This window comes from Meleagris gallopavo, chromosome 2 (assembly GCF_905368555.1).
Source record: "Meleagris gallopavo chromosome 2, MGAL_WU_HG_1.1, whole genome shotgun sequence".
Classification (NCBI taxonomy): domain Eukaryota; kingdom Metazoa; phylum Chordata; class Aves; order Galliformes; family Phasianidae; genus Meleagris; species Meleagris gallopavo.
In genome coordinates, this window is record NC_139405.1 from 53,709,544 (window position 1) to 53,725,609 (window position 16,066).

The 16,066-nt window shown below is 38.6% G+C and overlaps 1 protein-coding gene and 1 long non-coding RNA gene across 7 annotated transcripts in view; one reads left to right on the forward strand and one right to left on the reverse strand.

Annotated features, from left to right (window-relative positions):
* ARFGEF3 (ARFGEF family member 3) overlaps positions 1-16,066 on the reverse strand; it is an 83,648-nt gene that overhangs the window by 55,349 nt on the left and 12,233 nt on the right. For all 6 annotated transcript variants that reach the window (XM_085217203.1, XM_085217202.1, XM_085217201.1 and 3 more), the window contains exons 3-4: positions 11,578-11,659; positions 8,689-8,820 (exon numbers count right to left, since the gene is read on the reverse strand). In XM_085217203.1, coding sequence (XP_085073329.1) covers positions 8,689-8,820; positions 11,578-11,659 — 214 coding nt within the window. The remainder of the gene's footprint in view (positions 1-8,688; positions 8,821-11,577; positions 11,660-16,066) is intronic.
* LOC109366073 (uncharacterized) lies at positions 7,091-8,711 on the forward strand. The gene is made up of 3 exons (XR_002112117.3): positions 7,091-7,177; positions 7,266-7,370; positions 8,520-8,711. It is a non-coding gene; the product is annotated as an uncharacterized LOC109366073 (long non-coding RNA).

Sequence of the window (16,066 nt, forward strand, 5' to 3'; positions counted from 1 at the left end):
AGGAAGTTCATTCATGAAATAAGTGTTTTTTGGTCTGCTTGCTCATGGTGCTGGAAACTCCCTTAAAATAGAAGAGGTAGTATAATATATGAGGCAAAAAATGGAAAAAAGGAGGCAAAAAATGGAAAAAAAACTAAGGGGAAAGTGTAGAAGAATGAAAAAGACTATCACCATTAGGGGAAAAAAAAAAAAAGGAAAAAAGCAATTAACCAGTAAAACCCAAAAGAAAGAGAATTATAGTAAGGAAGTTATATGTGGGGCATCTAAAAACAAAGGAAGTAAGTCAAAGCATCGATCTGTTCCATGTAATTATATAACAAATATTCTTAAGGCAACCACTTTATATACGCATAAGTAATTACATGTTTGAGTATTCTTTCCTTGCTACAATTTATGCTAGTATTAAAAAAAATTAAATGATTACAGCATAACTGCCTAGAAACTGTAAGAAAAGGAAAAGCCAAAGAAAGGAAGTTAGCGACCACCCATTCGTAGAGACTAACATAATCTGCATGCATATGCAATAGCAATTTTGCTATTTTTTTTGACACAGCATAGAGGCTTTTTTTTCCCTTGCACTAGAGTACTTTGTTTAACCACATTGCAAATTACTCTGACTGCCCTAAGTATTACCTAGACAAAGAAAAGAAACATTGAAGCTTCTGCTTCTCAGCTGCAATACCTTCCCACTGAACTCACTTCCCCCCCCAAAAATGAAGTTACTTGTATCCACCCACAGCCAAGAAGGAAACAAGGAGAAATGTATTCCCCGGCTGGAAGATTTTGCCATTTATTAATTTTTTTGGTAGGAAAGGGAGTTGCGAATTTCCTTACACTCAGATGCGCAGATACATGGGATACATGCAAGGTTTCAGCAAAATTACACCAAGAGAACTTTTGTGTGACAATGTACTTCAGGACAGCCAATTTGAGCTCACTGTTTCAAGTCACTAGATTTTTTATTTATTTATTTATTTATTAATAAGAAGATAGCCTGAAGACAACCTAAAAAACACACAGGTTGTCTAGCCTTTCAGAGCACTTCACCATGAACCAGGCCATCTCCTGACCTGCATCCAGGAAAGAAATGATTAAAAAGCCAGATAAGCTGTCTTCGTGGTTGCTTGGCAGTATAATCTATAAACAATAATGGCCAGCTGCAGGGGAAAGATGAAATGGCAATATAGGAAAGTTAAAAGGTTTTTCTACTTGGTTTTGTGATCGTGCAGTGTCATTATGGTTTACTTCCTTAACAGCTAACTGATCCCCAAGTTCCTGATATACATCTAAGACTAAAGTCTGTAGGAACTTGTGCTTGCCTTCCATGCTGAACAGCTGTTAGTTTCCAGTGCTGGAGACTTGCTGCTTTCCATATAGCACAGGGAAATCTGCAGGTATGACTCAGCCACACACTGCTTGCATATGTGGCCTGGCACAGAACAGCTCACTGATAAGACTCCAGCACTGTTGAACTTTCACCATTTCTCCTTTCTGAGACAGTTTTTCTTCAAAATCAGCACTCATGAAAAAAGATGCCAGTCACGAGCACTCCAAAATAACAAACAAACCTGCACAGACAGCAAAACCTATGCAGTATTTGATCTAAAGTATTTTTGATCAAATTTTGCCCCTTCTGTCTTAACCATGAGGAGTGACCACAAAGGGCCAAAAACCCTGCCCTCTTATCCTTCCACTCTTTTGCAACCTTTATGGAGAAAGCTCAGGTATTTAACTCAAGACTGTGGATTTCACTATGATGGTCAGGCACCTAAAAATTGGGGGAAGGAGGGTTATGACTTCAAAGGAATATCACAATCTTAATTATGAGTACTAAGCATTCGCTACAGTCCTAATTAATTCAGGAAAGAATGAGCTTATCTCGAAATACACAAGGTAGGTTACCCAGTTCACTGGAATTAACCTGGTTACCTAAAATTAAGAATTAAAAAAAAAAAAAGAGAGAGAGAGAAAGAAGTGAACCCAAGAGAGTCTAGATTTGCAGTTGGCCTATATTGCAACAATTAAAATTACGGAAAGATTGAGCAGGGGAGCCACTAAAAAGCCTGGCATAGCAAGATGGGACTGACTGCAGACAAGAATCCTGTGTGCACAACGTTATGCAGGTTTTTGCAGACTCCTCTCTTTTAAGGATGCAGACTTAACACATCTCTGAATTATGGACTGTACAAAAAAAACAGTTATTGTATACTGCTCATGTCAGGCACCACTGTTACAAGAAATAATGAACACATTCTGGTGAAACTTTCATCTGCAAGTTTTCAGCATTTTCTTTTTTCCTTTTTATTATTATTTTGTTGTTGTCGTTGTTCTTATTAATATGCACTTTAAGCCAGTTCTGCATTAAAGCATGAGAATAAAGATGGACATTAATTTTTTTACTGCTGCACATGAAACAGGGCCCTCCCTGCTCATAAAGAGAGTAGAATGCAATTTGTATTGCAAGTGATGTTGAAAAATGTTCCCAATAATGTAGTGCAGAAAATGTATCGAGAGGGAAAAAATTACCTGTAATCACAGAGTTATTTATTAAAATGTATTAATTAACAGCAACTATTAGTAATTAGGTTGCTGATTCACATTCACCAGTCATAATTTTACTGCTGCACCAGTGAATGCTTATTTTCAAATGTGCCCCAGAATCACTCTTTTTATTCCTAAATAAAACCATTTTGCATGCCATGTTACAAAGAGGCAGCATAGAGAACTTAGTGTATATATACATTCTTAAATCCAAGTTGTTTCAGTCCAGCTATCCTGTCCATTTGATCGCACAAGTCAACAAAAAGCAAAACAGTTGCAAATAATATTCTACTAAGCAAAAAATCAAGATGTATGTGGAGAGATATATTTCATAAACATTTAAGCTTAAAACAGTGGGAAGATATCCATGTTTGTGAGAGCTTATTATGTTGATCAGCTCACTTACCAGCATCCAAAGTAAATATAACCATCCAGAGAGACCAAGGTTCTAGACTTATGCTCAGTCAACATTTCAGATCAAACTCTTTAGAACTACTTTTCAAATGTATAGTAAGTTTTTCTCTATCACAAATGGCCAAAGCAAAAACCAACCAATCAGCTCTTCTTCTTCCTTCCTGTCTTGGAAAAAATAATTACAAGCATTCAATCTAAAACCAGCATTTCAGAGGCAGAACTATTTTCCATTCCACCTGCCCTTACTGAAGCTAATTTTCATCGCAGAACTCTAATTCAGATTTCATTTCTGACTGTAGCCAAAACCGAGAACTGAAGTCCCAGAAAGAGCTGTCTAATATTGTTGCTGGAGAGCTCCCAAATGCTGTATTAATGCAGTGAAGAGGTACAGAGAAAAGATTGCTGTAACACAACATATTTAGCAAGGGTTCATTAAATCTCATTCAAAGCTTAGAAAGAGTTTTGGCTGAGTGTTCACTGAAAGTCTACAGAATAAAAACAGAAAAATCACACTCATCAGCAAATAGTACACCTAAGCCACTAACAAATGCAAGTAAGAGTCACTGGGAACAAACTAACCTTTCCTAAATGAAATTGCTGTTCACTGTGCGTAATAGGTAAATAGAGGGATTAGAAGAGTCCTCCCTCAAGCAAATATAGAAGAACAGATTCTTGTTCCAGGAAATCCACAAGTCTATTTCAAAAAACACCACAAGTAGAGTAGCAGAATTACCATGTCAATAAATCTTCCCAGAAATTTCAAAGCTGAATTATGCTTTTCTTGTTTTCTGCCAATGCCTATTATTTGGTGGTATATCCTTCTTATCTGCAGAGCTTATTTCTGAGCACTCATCCACTATCTTGCAATTACTCATTGAGCTTTTTTTTTTTTTTTTTTTTAATATCTTTTTGTTATTTTAGAAAGATACTATCACAGACAGATAAATAGACAGAAAAAGGCATTGCACTGTTAAGGCAGCTGCCAAATTGTAAGTGAAAGTCACTGTAACTTCAGTGAAAAGGAGAAAAAAAAATTGTGGCTTTGGAGTCTTTCTATCCTAGCCTCTTCCTTCATGCTATGTTTCACCTGCTTTGGCACCAGAGTTGTGTTCAAAGCTAAATTCTAGCTCCCCTAGCTGAAGAATTACCAAAAAAAATCAAAGAGAGAAAAGAAAAATGCTCAGCTATACATTAGTTTCATTTTCTTCTGCTGATGTGGCCATAACCAGTAGTGCTTTTGTCAATATTGCATGTGCTCTGGCAAACAAAGGTCTAATTAAACAAAGCAGAAGTACTTCAGCCATTTTAAAGCACCTGAAACCAGAATTTAAAAGCAGCTAACCAAAAAAGAAAGCAAGATCCTCCATACCCCACAGCCATACCCAAACCCATATTTATCTTCAGACAAGAATTTCTCCAGAAATTCTTTCTGCTGTAGATTACTTGCTTGCTCATCTAGTGCTAAGGCCAGCAAAATGTCACTATTCTTCAACACAAGACACAGCCTTGAGTTTCACTCAGTTAAAATGCAGCCCTGTGTCACAAAATTATTCCTACACCTGAGCCAGCCATACCGTTGGTCTGTTGTGAAGGGTGAATTACTCCCTCTTCCCTCCCACCCCCATTTTGCCTTATAAATCTGCAAACGTATCAATAGATCACTGAGGCACTTTGGTGCATCACGAATAAAACTGATAACATTTGATTAGTGATAACAGAGCTCTCCCTCCCAGCTTACACAAATACTATAATGTAAATATGCAAGTAAAAATACTCATATTATTCCGTTTTTAACTGCAATCAACTTACTAATGGATTACAGGAAGATCAACAAGATACGGTACAACTGTGTGATTTTTCCATTCCCCTGACACAGCCAGATGAGCGTAGGAAAAGCACAAACAGGTTCAGCATATATGAGGTTTTTCAGCATGACAATGAAGTATCATGGCAACAAGGTAAATGTTGAAGTGGCCTTGCATCACGTCCATTGTTTCTGCTGATCACGCTTTTCTGATTACTTGGTTTCTTAGCATCTTTAAACATGATTTAAAACACATAAATAAGCTCAATTTAGTTCTCAGTGTGAGAATACTAATAAATCACTGTCAAAATATATTAGAGGTACAGAGGTACTCTAAAGACATACAATGCTTGGCACTTAAACAGCATGCAAATCTGATACACCATTGACACCTTTCATTAGTATACAGGAAATCCAATGCAGCCAGTATGCCTCTGTTTGTTACTACTGCACATTCATGCCAGGAAGTTTTAGCCTTTTCCCCTTCCTCACAGAGAAGACCAGAAGACCAGACTTCTTTTGGGCATACTATTTCTGTTCACATAGAAATTGCCCATACTTACTAATGCTAAATGTTCTGCAAAAAGATGAGCATGAACTTCAGAGTAACTATGCTAGAACTTTCTCCCACAGAATTGCCATGAATGAAACACCTAAGGGAGAGATGCAATCCGTGGCTTATATCCAGAAGAACTGATGATAATGCCAGCAATCTCTAATCTGTAGTTCAAATTTAGTATTTGCTTATTACACAAAGTAAGATTCCACTTCTGAACAGTTTATAGAAAGGCCAAAATCACCTTCACCTATCACAGAAGAGATATTGTGAGAGATCACAGAATCACAGAACGGTTTGGGTTGGAAGGGACCTTTAAGATCATCTAGTTCCAACCCCCTGCTACAGGCAGGGACACCTCCCTTTAAATCAGGTTGCTCAAAGTCCCATCCAGCCTGGCCTTGAATGCTTTCAGGCATGGGGCATTCATAACCTCTCTGGGCAACCTGTTACAGTGTCTTTGAAGGCTTTGAGCATTACTTGACTGCTGTATTTCGGCAGTATTAATCTTCTCTTGCTCCTCAAGATGTAATTCAGCCGGTCTCCAGCCTTGCCCTCAACACTGCCACTGTGCCGTTTCTGTGATCCTCCAATACAGGAATCTGTGGAGCATGCCTCAACACTCACTCTTAAAAATAAGGAGGATCTGGTACCTAGCCATAAACTGCTGAGTGCTGTTCCACTTCTACAACAATGGCCTCAGCCGTTCAGTTTCCTCAGTGCTGAAAGACATCCAGCTAGTATTCCTTTTCATTCACTTACAGCAACCACTACAGTTTTCCTGTTCTATTTATGCCTAACACTGTCCCTTTTAAATAATATTTGATTACTTACATAAAAACAATATATAATATTTGAGTAATAATAATAATTAATAGTTCCAAAAAGTGTATCAAAGCAACTACCTGCACTTATGCCTCTACCTTGTGTTCCTTCTTCTACTACCAATCCCAATTTGCAGACACCTGAATGTAAAAACTTTACACTTTCCCAAGCTCATCAAATCCCTTCACACACATTTACAAAACAGATGAATGACAAAGAACCATATAGATAAATATCCAAAGCATTTGCTATGAATAATTAGCAAAGTGTGAATTTCTGATGGACACTTGCTGGAAGCGATGGAAGATATTTTGGATATGATTTCCCAAATAAGCTTTGAAGTGATTCGGGAGCTTAAGTGCCAGCAACTTACAGTGAGATTTTACACTCCTGAACTTCCATTGTAGAATCTATTTTACATGACTAAAAGCTTTTAGTTGCATTGTCAATACCTGTGAGATTACTGCGACCATGCAGCAAGCCACAAAGAACCAGGCTGGAAACACTGCTGACCCAGTTTCAGTTTCATACAGACCTCACATTCAGGAGCAACTAATATCTGCAATGCATAAAAATGTAATTGAGATCCTCTGGATGGAGTAACCCGGTCTAATGTGTGCTTGTACGCTGACTTTACGACACTATTTAGCAGACCCAGGGATAAAAATGCATCGCTGAGAGAAGCTGCCTGAAATCCTGAGGACTTTGCCACATTCCCAGATCTCAACTCCCAGAGGCAGAAGCAACTGCATCTGCAACCTTCAGGCTACAATGTAAAAAGATTTACTGCTTGAATTGGCTTTTAGGTAAGTCTCAGATACAAAGTTTCCTGAGCATTAAATGCTGTTTAAATCTTCGGCCCTCTGCTCCTCCTCAAAGAATAAAAATAAATGTTTTGCATTGTTCTTGGGATGTATATATGAAATCTGATTTTTACCTCTCATTTATCCAGAACTTTAGGAAAGGATTTATACATTAAAATTTCACTCAGTAGAATGAAGACAATGTTTTCCTTTCTCTTTTGCACAAAATGAGAGGTGAGCATTGCTTTGGTGAAACTTGCTTTTAAAAGACAGTACGTAAATATTTTATTTATTTATTTTGCTTATTGCACCATTGTTTCAGAGAAACAATGTACATGAAGACCCTGAATCTGCAATACTCAGGAGGATAAAAACAAATGAAGAAAAAACATAAAGTAAGAAGGTGCCAGTTCAGGAGTGCTGCCAGGTAGCCCTTCACCTTTCTCATCGCAGGCAGGAAAGAAGCATGCTGGGTTAGAGCTGCAGAATCTGAATGCCTCAAGTTAAGTCTGTTTATAGGCAAAATCCTGCTTCCATAAGATGTAGTGACGCACTGGAACAGGTTGCCCAAGGAGGTTGTGGATGCCCCATCCCTGGAAGCATTCAAGGCCAGGCTGGATGTGGCTCTGGGCAGCCTGGTCTGGTGGTTTGTGACCGTGCACATAGCAGGGGGTTGAAACTAGATGATCATTGTGGTTTTTTTCAACCCAGGCCATTCTATGATTCTATGATCCTCTTTCTCTCTTGCTAGGCTCAACCTTATGCATGTTCTGGCACAGAGTGCATACTGCAGGCAAGCAACCAGCCTCATTGGCAGAGTACAGCTAGTACAGAGAAGTTTCAGAGCAAGTAACATATATTCTTTAGTACAAGGATATCACATATATGTAAAAAATAAAGACACTTAATCTATGCACTTGGAAGTAAACAACAGTCAAATAAGTACATTCAAACACATAAATCAGTACTAGGTATGGAGAAGACACAAGAAGACCACCAGAAGAGTATTTTTTTTCTACAAGAGAACAGCAATTGCACATAAAACCTCGATGTACAAATTTTACATCCAAACACGTGGCAACCTGCCACCACCACACGGTGAACAATGCAAGTATTAGAAGTCACTATTTTCACAGCAGTACTAGAAGGTTATAACATACCAACTCCAACACAGCAGGGAAAATTCACAGCACCTCCCTTCCAAAACCATATCTCTTGGCATCTAGGCTTCCTAACACACAAGCAGGAGAATGCTAAAGCATTTCTAGAGTAGAGTTCACTGAGTATACAGAACATAACCTCTCTTATGAATTAGTCCAAGAACATTTTGGTGCCTAGACACATCATGCTCCATCATCAGCATTTTACAAAGGGAACACAAACTGGTAAGGACCTATCCACACGTTTCAAAATTACAAAACTGTACAGTCCAACTCACGAGCACTAATACCAAATACAAACTTCCAAAGCTGCAAGTCGTTTACCTGTGAATTACCATGGAGTGAATTGTTTGTCCCGTTTCACATTGTATTAACAGTAGCGGTCACAGTTTTTTCAAACTATCCCCTTTACCCAGGAAAACACAAACCAAGCAGAAATGAAAGCAACTGACATCTGCCAACAGGAAGGAAGGAATCAAATACTGTCCGTATGGTGAAGATTTCCAAGACAACATCTAATTTGTTTGCTAATCCCAGCAGTTATGCAGTCTCTGCTGCAAGAACTGACATGTGGGAAACACTAACCTTCATCACTTCAACCTGCAGATCTTCGTTGAGTGAAGGAGTCACTTTGACGGCATTCAGCATCTGATTAAGCAACTGTTTCTCATCCGAATCTGTTTCCACGGATACAAACCTCTCATCAGACAGCAGCTTCTGTAGAGAGAAAATGGCAGTGCACAGATTGAACACAATACTGCCTCTGACTAATGCTGCCATTAACTACTATACCAAGCCTAGTAATGTTGGTACTACAGTGGCTATGCTCTATATACAAAATTCAAAGTGATCCAATAATATAAGGAAGTACAGCAAAAACTGGGAAACCCAAGCTACAATGAAGGAAGAATTCATATTTTTTGAACCTGCTGCCATTCCAGCAGTGTCTTTCCCACCCTGCCTCTGGAGCATCCAGAAGAAAGCAGTTATCAGCAACTGATGTGAGATCACAAACCATTTGAAGTAATGCTTTCCATCCCTCCAAAACAAAGTGGGAACAAAAAATAAAAAATCCCCAAATAGGTTAGTGCCCTGACCTCAAACTAGTGCTAGCAGATACCCTGCTTGGTGGGAGACAAAAGATTCAGCTGTCTTCTAATTCTGAAAGACACAGAACACAAGCACAGTGGATATAGCATTTCTGACCACTGACAAGACACGTTTAGTGTCATTCAAAAGCTGACTTATCACGAATGCTCTCAGAAGGAGAGATCTGCTAGCAAATAACTGGCATAGGAATCACAAATATGGTATGGGTTCAATTCAGAATGATTGAACTTCAGGCTAAATATTTCAGACCAATCAGACTGGCTTTGTCTTGAAAAAGCTGCATCAGAGTCAGCATCTTCCAACAACAGGAGATGTGTGAGATTGAGGGAATCAACATGAAAAATATTAGTGGAACATCAAAGATTATCACTAGGATTTTGCGAGAGTCTATTTTCATGCTTGAAAGTGGGACTGATAGACAGCAATACTTAACTGAGCTCTTCGTGTTACATTCTCACTTCCCTGAGCTAACCATGTCCCATTTCAAGGAGATTTCAGTTATTTCACACTTCTCCCATAAAAATCAACAAGTTTCTAAAAATAACTTCATCTCACATTCCGGCCTCAATTTATTCACAACCAGTTCATATCCATAAGTTCTTTTTCTACCCAAATAAAATACTGTTTACTCTTGCTGTTTTCCCTAAAGGTTTGTGGGGTTGTTGTTGTTGTTGGTTTCGTTTAAAAACAAAGAATCAAAAATCAAACCCCTCTGCTTTTGTTTACTGAACCTGAGCAAACCAGGCTCTATCAGACTGAAAATATTTCCAAGACCATAACTGCTCCAAGTTATTTTTAATGTACTCTCATGAAGAACAAAAAATTAAATCAGAATCACACGTTAGGTAACACATCAAGAGGACATGGCCATTGAAACAATTTCCTCAGGATTCTACTGTAAACTTTCCTTCTACATAGTCTAGAACCATCTTTATTGGTACCTCCTATTAGTGACAGCCTCTTGCAACAAATGTACTCAGGCAGATATTTTTCCAGAACTGTCTCTCCTAGATGCTCCAACTGCAGAGCAAAACTACCTTGTCTTATTTTCCAGGAACAAAACCTTGCTCTGCCCCAGAACACTTTTTGAATAGTCCACTTTACCCTGTACTTTCTGCATGACTTCCGTCCTAAAGCTTCCTCCCAGCTTCAAGTCTGTAGAAGTAGAAATGAAGTAGTGCTATTTTCTATGTTTATACTGATTTTTTTTTTTCTGGGATAGAGCTAATTTCCTTCATAGTAGATCACATGGTGTTGTGTTTGGGGTTTGTGAGCAAAACAGCATTGATAATATAAATAATATGTAAACCAATGTTTTAGCAATTAATGAACAGTACTTGAACAGCATCAAGGTCTTTTCTGTTTCTCTTGTTGCCCTGCCAGTGGGTAGGCTAGGGGTGCAGAAGAAGTTACGAGGGAACACAGCCAATACAGTTGATCGCAGCTGACCAAAGCAATATTCCCTACCATATGGTGTTGTGCTATGCAGGAAAAGCTGGGGGGAAAGAAGGAGAAAGGGAGCAGAGGAAAGAACTATAGCATTTATCTTCCCAAGTACTCTTAAGCCAAAGCTCAATTATAGTAACCTTAAAGAAAATACATTTTTTTTCCTAGATAAAGCCCCACACCACCATGTTGTGCCTCCATATGGATCACTTCCTCTAGCAGTATGCCTGATATCTCATATGCAGAGTTAAGTGAATTTGAACTTACATCCTTACATTCCCCAAACAAGTCTATGTTTACTCTTTGAGAGAGAAGCTTCTTATTGAAAAACAGTAGCAGGCATTTCACAATTCAGCAGGGTACCAATTTCTTACACAGCTAGCATATCTCAAGTGGTAAGAATTTACTGATGCATAGCTATTTGTCCAATTAAAAGAAAGGTAAACTGTTTTAATTTTATACTGTCAAATACTATAGTGCCTTTTTGTTTCTCATGCTATGCTGCTGTTTTCTTCTGCAATTTCAAAAACATTCACATCCAGTGATATTGAAAAAAAACGTGGAAAAAAAAACCCTGCAAGTAGACAATACAGCTTCAGGATCTTTTATTAATTTCTTCATCACTTCACTCTAGTTTCTAAGAAACTAAGCAGCTGTAAGGTAAGGCTTTTTGAGGACCACACAGAGGGCACAGGGCCACGTGAGGAAGACTACCTCTCCATCTCATGTTGAAAGTCAGGAAGTCCCACCTATGTGCAGAACATTTCAAGCTTCTACAGAATCAACAGCCTTCACTTGCACCCTAAATTCTGAACACTGTTACAGAAAAATGAACATCATTGTTACATCCACCAGAAAACAGACACATCCTTGATGCTCACTACCTACTAACATAAACACCCCACTCATAAGCCATACCTGCATCCCTGCAAGAGCCTGCTGGGCCAACTTCATGCTCTTCGATTCCAGAGCCAGTTGGAGAGGAAGGAGACACTTCTCCCTGAAGTAAAAATAAATAAGCAAATAAATGTGAATGGGAACAATGGAATTAAAAATAGTATTAGAAAAAAAAAAAAAGTTCCAGAAGGTCTGTATCTCTGTCCATAAGATAGTAGTTACATACAAGGAGAGCTTCACAACTCCATGAGGCACCTTTCCCTCTAAAGAAAGCTAGCATATGTCCTCATGTACTTTTAAGAATGCCTTTTAAAGTGAAATTCCACAAAATACTTCTCAATTGTTAGCCTTTTGTGTGCATAAATGAATGTGTGAAGCACAAAAAGAAGATTCACAGATCACTACTGATTCTTCATCTCAGCATTATAAGCATAAGTACTTCAGTCACTTGACTTCTATTTCATATTCAGACTGCCAGAAAAGTTGTTTGAGATCCAACTTCTTACTGGTGAAGTTTTGGTCTATGGCCTCCTTCATAGTACAGCGTGCCCTGCCATATTAGCAGTCCACAACCATAACTAGTGTAGACACAAGCAAATGGAGGAAAAAAAAATAAAAAATAATGGGGGATTCAGGTTGGATGTTAGGAAATACTTCTCCAAGACTGTGGTCAGACACTGGAATGGGTTGCCAAGGGAGGTAGTGGTGTCACCATCTCTGGAGGTGCTCAAGAAACATTTGGATGTTGTACTGAGGGACATGGTTTAGTGAGAGATATTGGTGATAAGTGGACGGTTGGACTGGATGATCTTAAAGTTCTTTTCCAACCTTGGTGATTCTATGATTCTATGAAATGCGTACACAAATGCTTACACGTGAAATAGCATGTACGAGATCTATAATTAAGCTGTACTTTGACTATAGAATAACACAAACTTTTGCATGTTGAAACCCAGGTAGTAGTTTAGATGCTTTTGACTCAGAACTCACTGGATTTTTCTTGTCTGAAGACCAAACCAACATTACCTGGAGCTGTGACTACTGCGACTTCTCTCTTTATTCCTTGTTCTACATCAGAGAGGGCTTGTAGCATCTGGAGTACACTCAGCAACCATAAGCCCTTTTAAGCTAATCTTGCTCATTGGCAGGAAATACATTCCCAATAAGAGATACTTAGCCCGTGTCTGACTGCAGTCTCCCTGAAGATCTGCAACACTTCATTAAATCATATATCATAAAGGCACTTATCCGTACCCACAGAGTCTAGTTTTGCACTTGTATAACAAGGTTTGCATATGGCAAACCATCCTGTGCCAACCCTTGAGAGTCTTAGCTCTCCAAATGTCAGCATAATATCCCAAAGAGTCCCTTTGGAATCACCTGCATGAATTTTCCACTCTTAGATACAAGTGTATGGAGGGCAAGAAGGAAAAGAAGATATCCAGTTACCTATTTTCTTGCCTCAATGCAAACTAAAAAGTCCTGACCATCTGGAGCATACTTCTGTTTTAAAATCTCAATGTATTCAAACTCACCCACCCTGGTATTCTTAAAACAGAGTCAGAACGATATCTGAGAATACCAAAATGAAGAGTAAATGAGGGAAAACATTTCTTTCTATGAGCTGCCTTTGACCTGAATTCACTTAGTTTCAGTTGACCAAATGTTGAGTTATCTGTCAAAAAGTATACAAAATTAAAATTGATCAACTCTCTTAGAATTCTTAAGGAACAAATTCTGATAAATTAAAACACACTATGGCATGGTGTATAATCTGATTCTTTTGTAAGTTCCCCCTTCATAACTAACTAGGAAGTTCTAGGTTAGAGCAGTAATTGCTGCAGTTTCAGACAATTGCCAAAGCTACCTAAAAATCATGCCTTGCCACTGTCTGCCCATAACCTACTAATCTCCCTACAAACTGGCAGTCTACAACCTGAAATTGCCTTTTTGTTTTGTTTTGATTGAATAAAGATGGGGTTACGAAACACTGGCTATTTCAGCTTTGGGGAACTCGGCTTGAAACTCCTTCAGCAGATCCTGTTTACAGCAGAGACTGAATATCCACTCTGAAAATCAACTTTATATTGTGTGGATCCAGTTAGTAATCCTTTCTTTCCCTCCACCTTGCCCCGAAAGGGACACAAATCACTAAGGCTACCCTTAAGGAGCAGAGAACTGCTGTACGCTCCTTGAAATGCAGCTCCCCCCTCTTTAACGACTAATTAAAGACTAGAGTCACAGGCATGGCTCAGTTAAGCAATCTAGAAAGCTTCTGTACTTGGCAAAGATCTCTTGAGACAAACCTGCAGTCTTTCTGTGTTTGTAAGTTCTTCCCAGTTATGGGAACTTGTAAAAGACCATCTGGCATAACACCAAAAGCAGTTTTTAAAATAATCCTCAATGGCACAGATTTCTAAAGAACCCTTGAGTAGACTCTGTGTGCATCTCAAAAGAGGTTTGTAACAAAAAGATAGTCAATTTGCTTCACTCAGAACACTCTGAGAAATGGGTAGGCACAAAGCCAATTTCCTCACAAAATCCTTTCTTGAATCACTTTAGCTAGAAAGACCATTTAAAAAACCATAAGTTTCACACCTAAGCCAGCTAAAACTATCTTACATGTGGGCAACATTTCCTCAAGAGTTCAGTCACTGAGATATACAGAAACTGTCAAAACATCTGGTCCATGGTTCAGACAGCAATCCTTCAGCCAGTACAGAACTGAGTATCGCCTGTGCATCTATTGTCTGCTTTGCCCAGATTTGGGAACACATGTAGCATGTAGGTAAATTCTAAGAAGTCCTGTTGTGGCATGTCTCTAAACCAGGAAATCATCTCCAACACAAAGCACATCAAAGTCTACTTTAAAATTCATCAATATCACCCTCTGGGCAAACTCACATTTGAAATCAATAGATTGACAGGTGCCAAAACATTAAATGCATTAAGTGGTATTCAAAGAGCCAGAAACACACAAAAAGAAATCTCAATAGTGTATAGTACTAACTGCAGAAATGCTAAAAATTAACAATGGCTGTGTCCTGAAGAGGTGCAGGTCTAAATATCACATTTCTTTTAGACTTTCTACAGTTCACTGCAACAGTATATAAATATTTGTGAGCATTACTAACTTCTTCTTGTATTAAAGTGGATGAGACTGGTAGTAGAGGAGAAAGTCAATGCAGTCCTAAGTCACTGGACTGGATCCAGTTTAGTTTCATTATAATGAAGACAGGTGGGAGTTCCTATGGCTTATGTGTAGCTACTCTGCACATCAGCATGTTGCCTGCCATCTGTCACCACATACTGTAATCAGCAGAGAACAACAAGAGCTGTTTCTTGAGATATTTCCCAAACTGAAGAGCAAAACATGACAAACAGGGGAATGGAAATTAGAACAGATTCAATTAGCAGAACTTCTCATCCTTGCTAAAAATGTTTAATTGAAAAAAAATCTAATTAAGGTAGCTGCAGCCTCTGTTCCCATTGTGTTCTTCGAGAAAACAAACTGCACTGTCATTTCCTGTTCTTGTTATACACTCTGTCTATAAAACCTTCAGCATTTCCATGCTATAGCAACAAAAAACCTGCAGAGATATCTCATAGTGTTTGATTAGCTTGACTATCTCCCACACTTCAGTTTGATCTGCTCTTTAAATGCATCACCTGCTAGTACGAGAACACGGAAGGACAAGGAAGACAATCCTCAGAACAGGAGATGATGACGTAAATAAACACGGTTGCTCCTCATTAAAGTGTATCCTTTAAGAACTGGTTTCAATAATGTTGTGCAAGGGATAATGTAAGCCATAATTCAGTCTCAGAATGCAATTAAGAAAGGGATTGAGGCTTCCCCTTACACCTTCTAACTATCTTATAATTGCAGCCTGTTTTGAGTGGTCCCATGGAATCCTGTCATTGGATCACATTGCTTACTCCAGTGTCTGCAATACTGCATCAAGTTGACGATACATTCAGCTTGCATGGTGCTACACATGTAAGACACTTCATTTACATGAAGTTTTCAGAATAAACAAGTGCACATTGATGGACTTCAAACTTTAAAACATATAAATGTTTTCTGTTTATGTTACCGTGGAGAAACTAGTTTCACACTGGAATGCCCAAATTTACTTACTGATGTACACAAGTGTGCATATACATATAGGTGCATGTACCACCTTAAATCTGAATGAGATGAGTCAGGTACAACACAGAGGGGGTTATGAACACAAAGGGGCACTTTTGATCATTCTTAACCTCTTAGGTTACACAAAGGATGTAAAGGATGTGGCAAGAGTTACTCCAGAAGAAGGGTTTGGAATTATGATTTCTCAAGATAAAGTAGTTGCGGAGAAACAAAGCAGCTTTCCTAATCCCAATGTTCTCATTAAAATCTGGTATAGCACATAAGCATAAATGAGTATAGCATGAAGCCAGCCTCCTCCCTTGAAAATAAAGAGTGCCACCCACTCTCTTTCCCTGACTCTGAAGCCCAATAAATAAA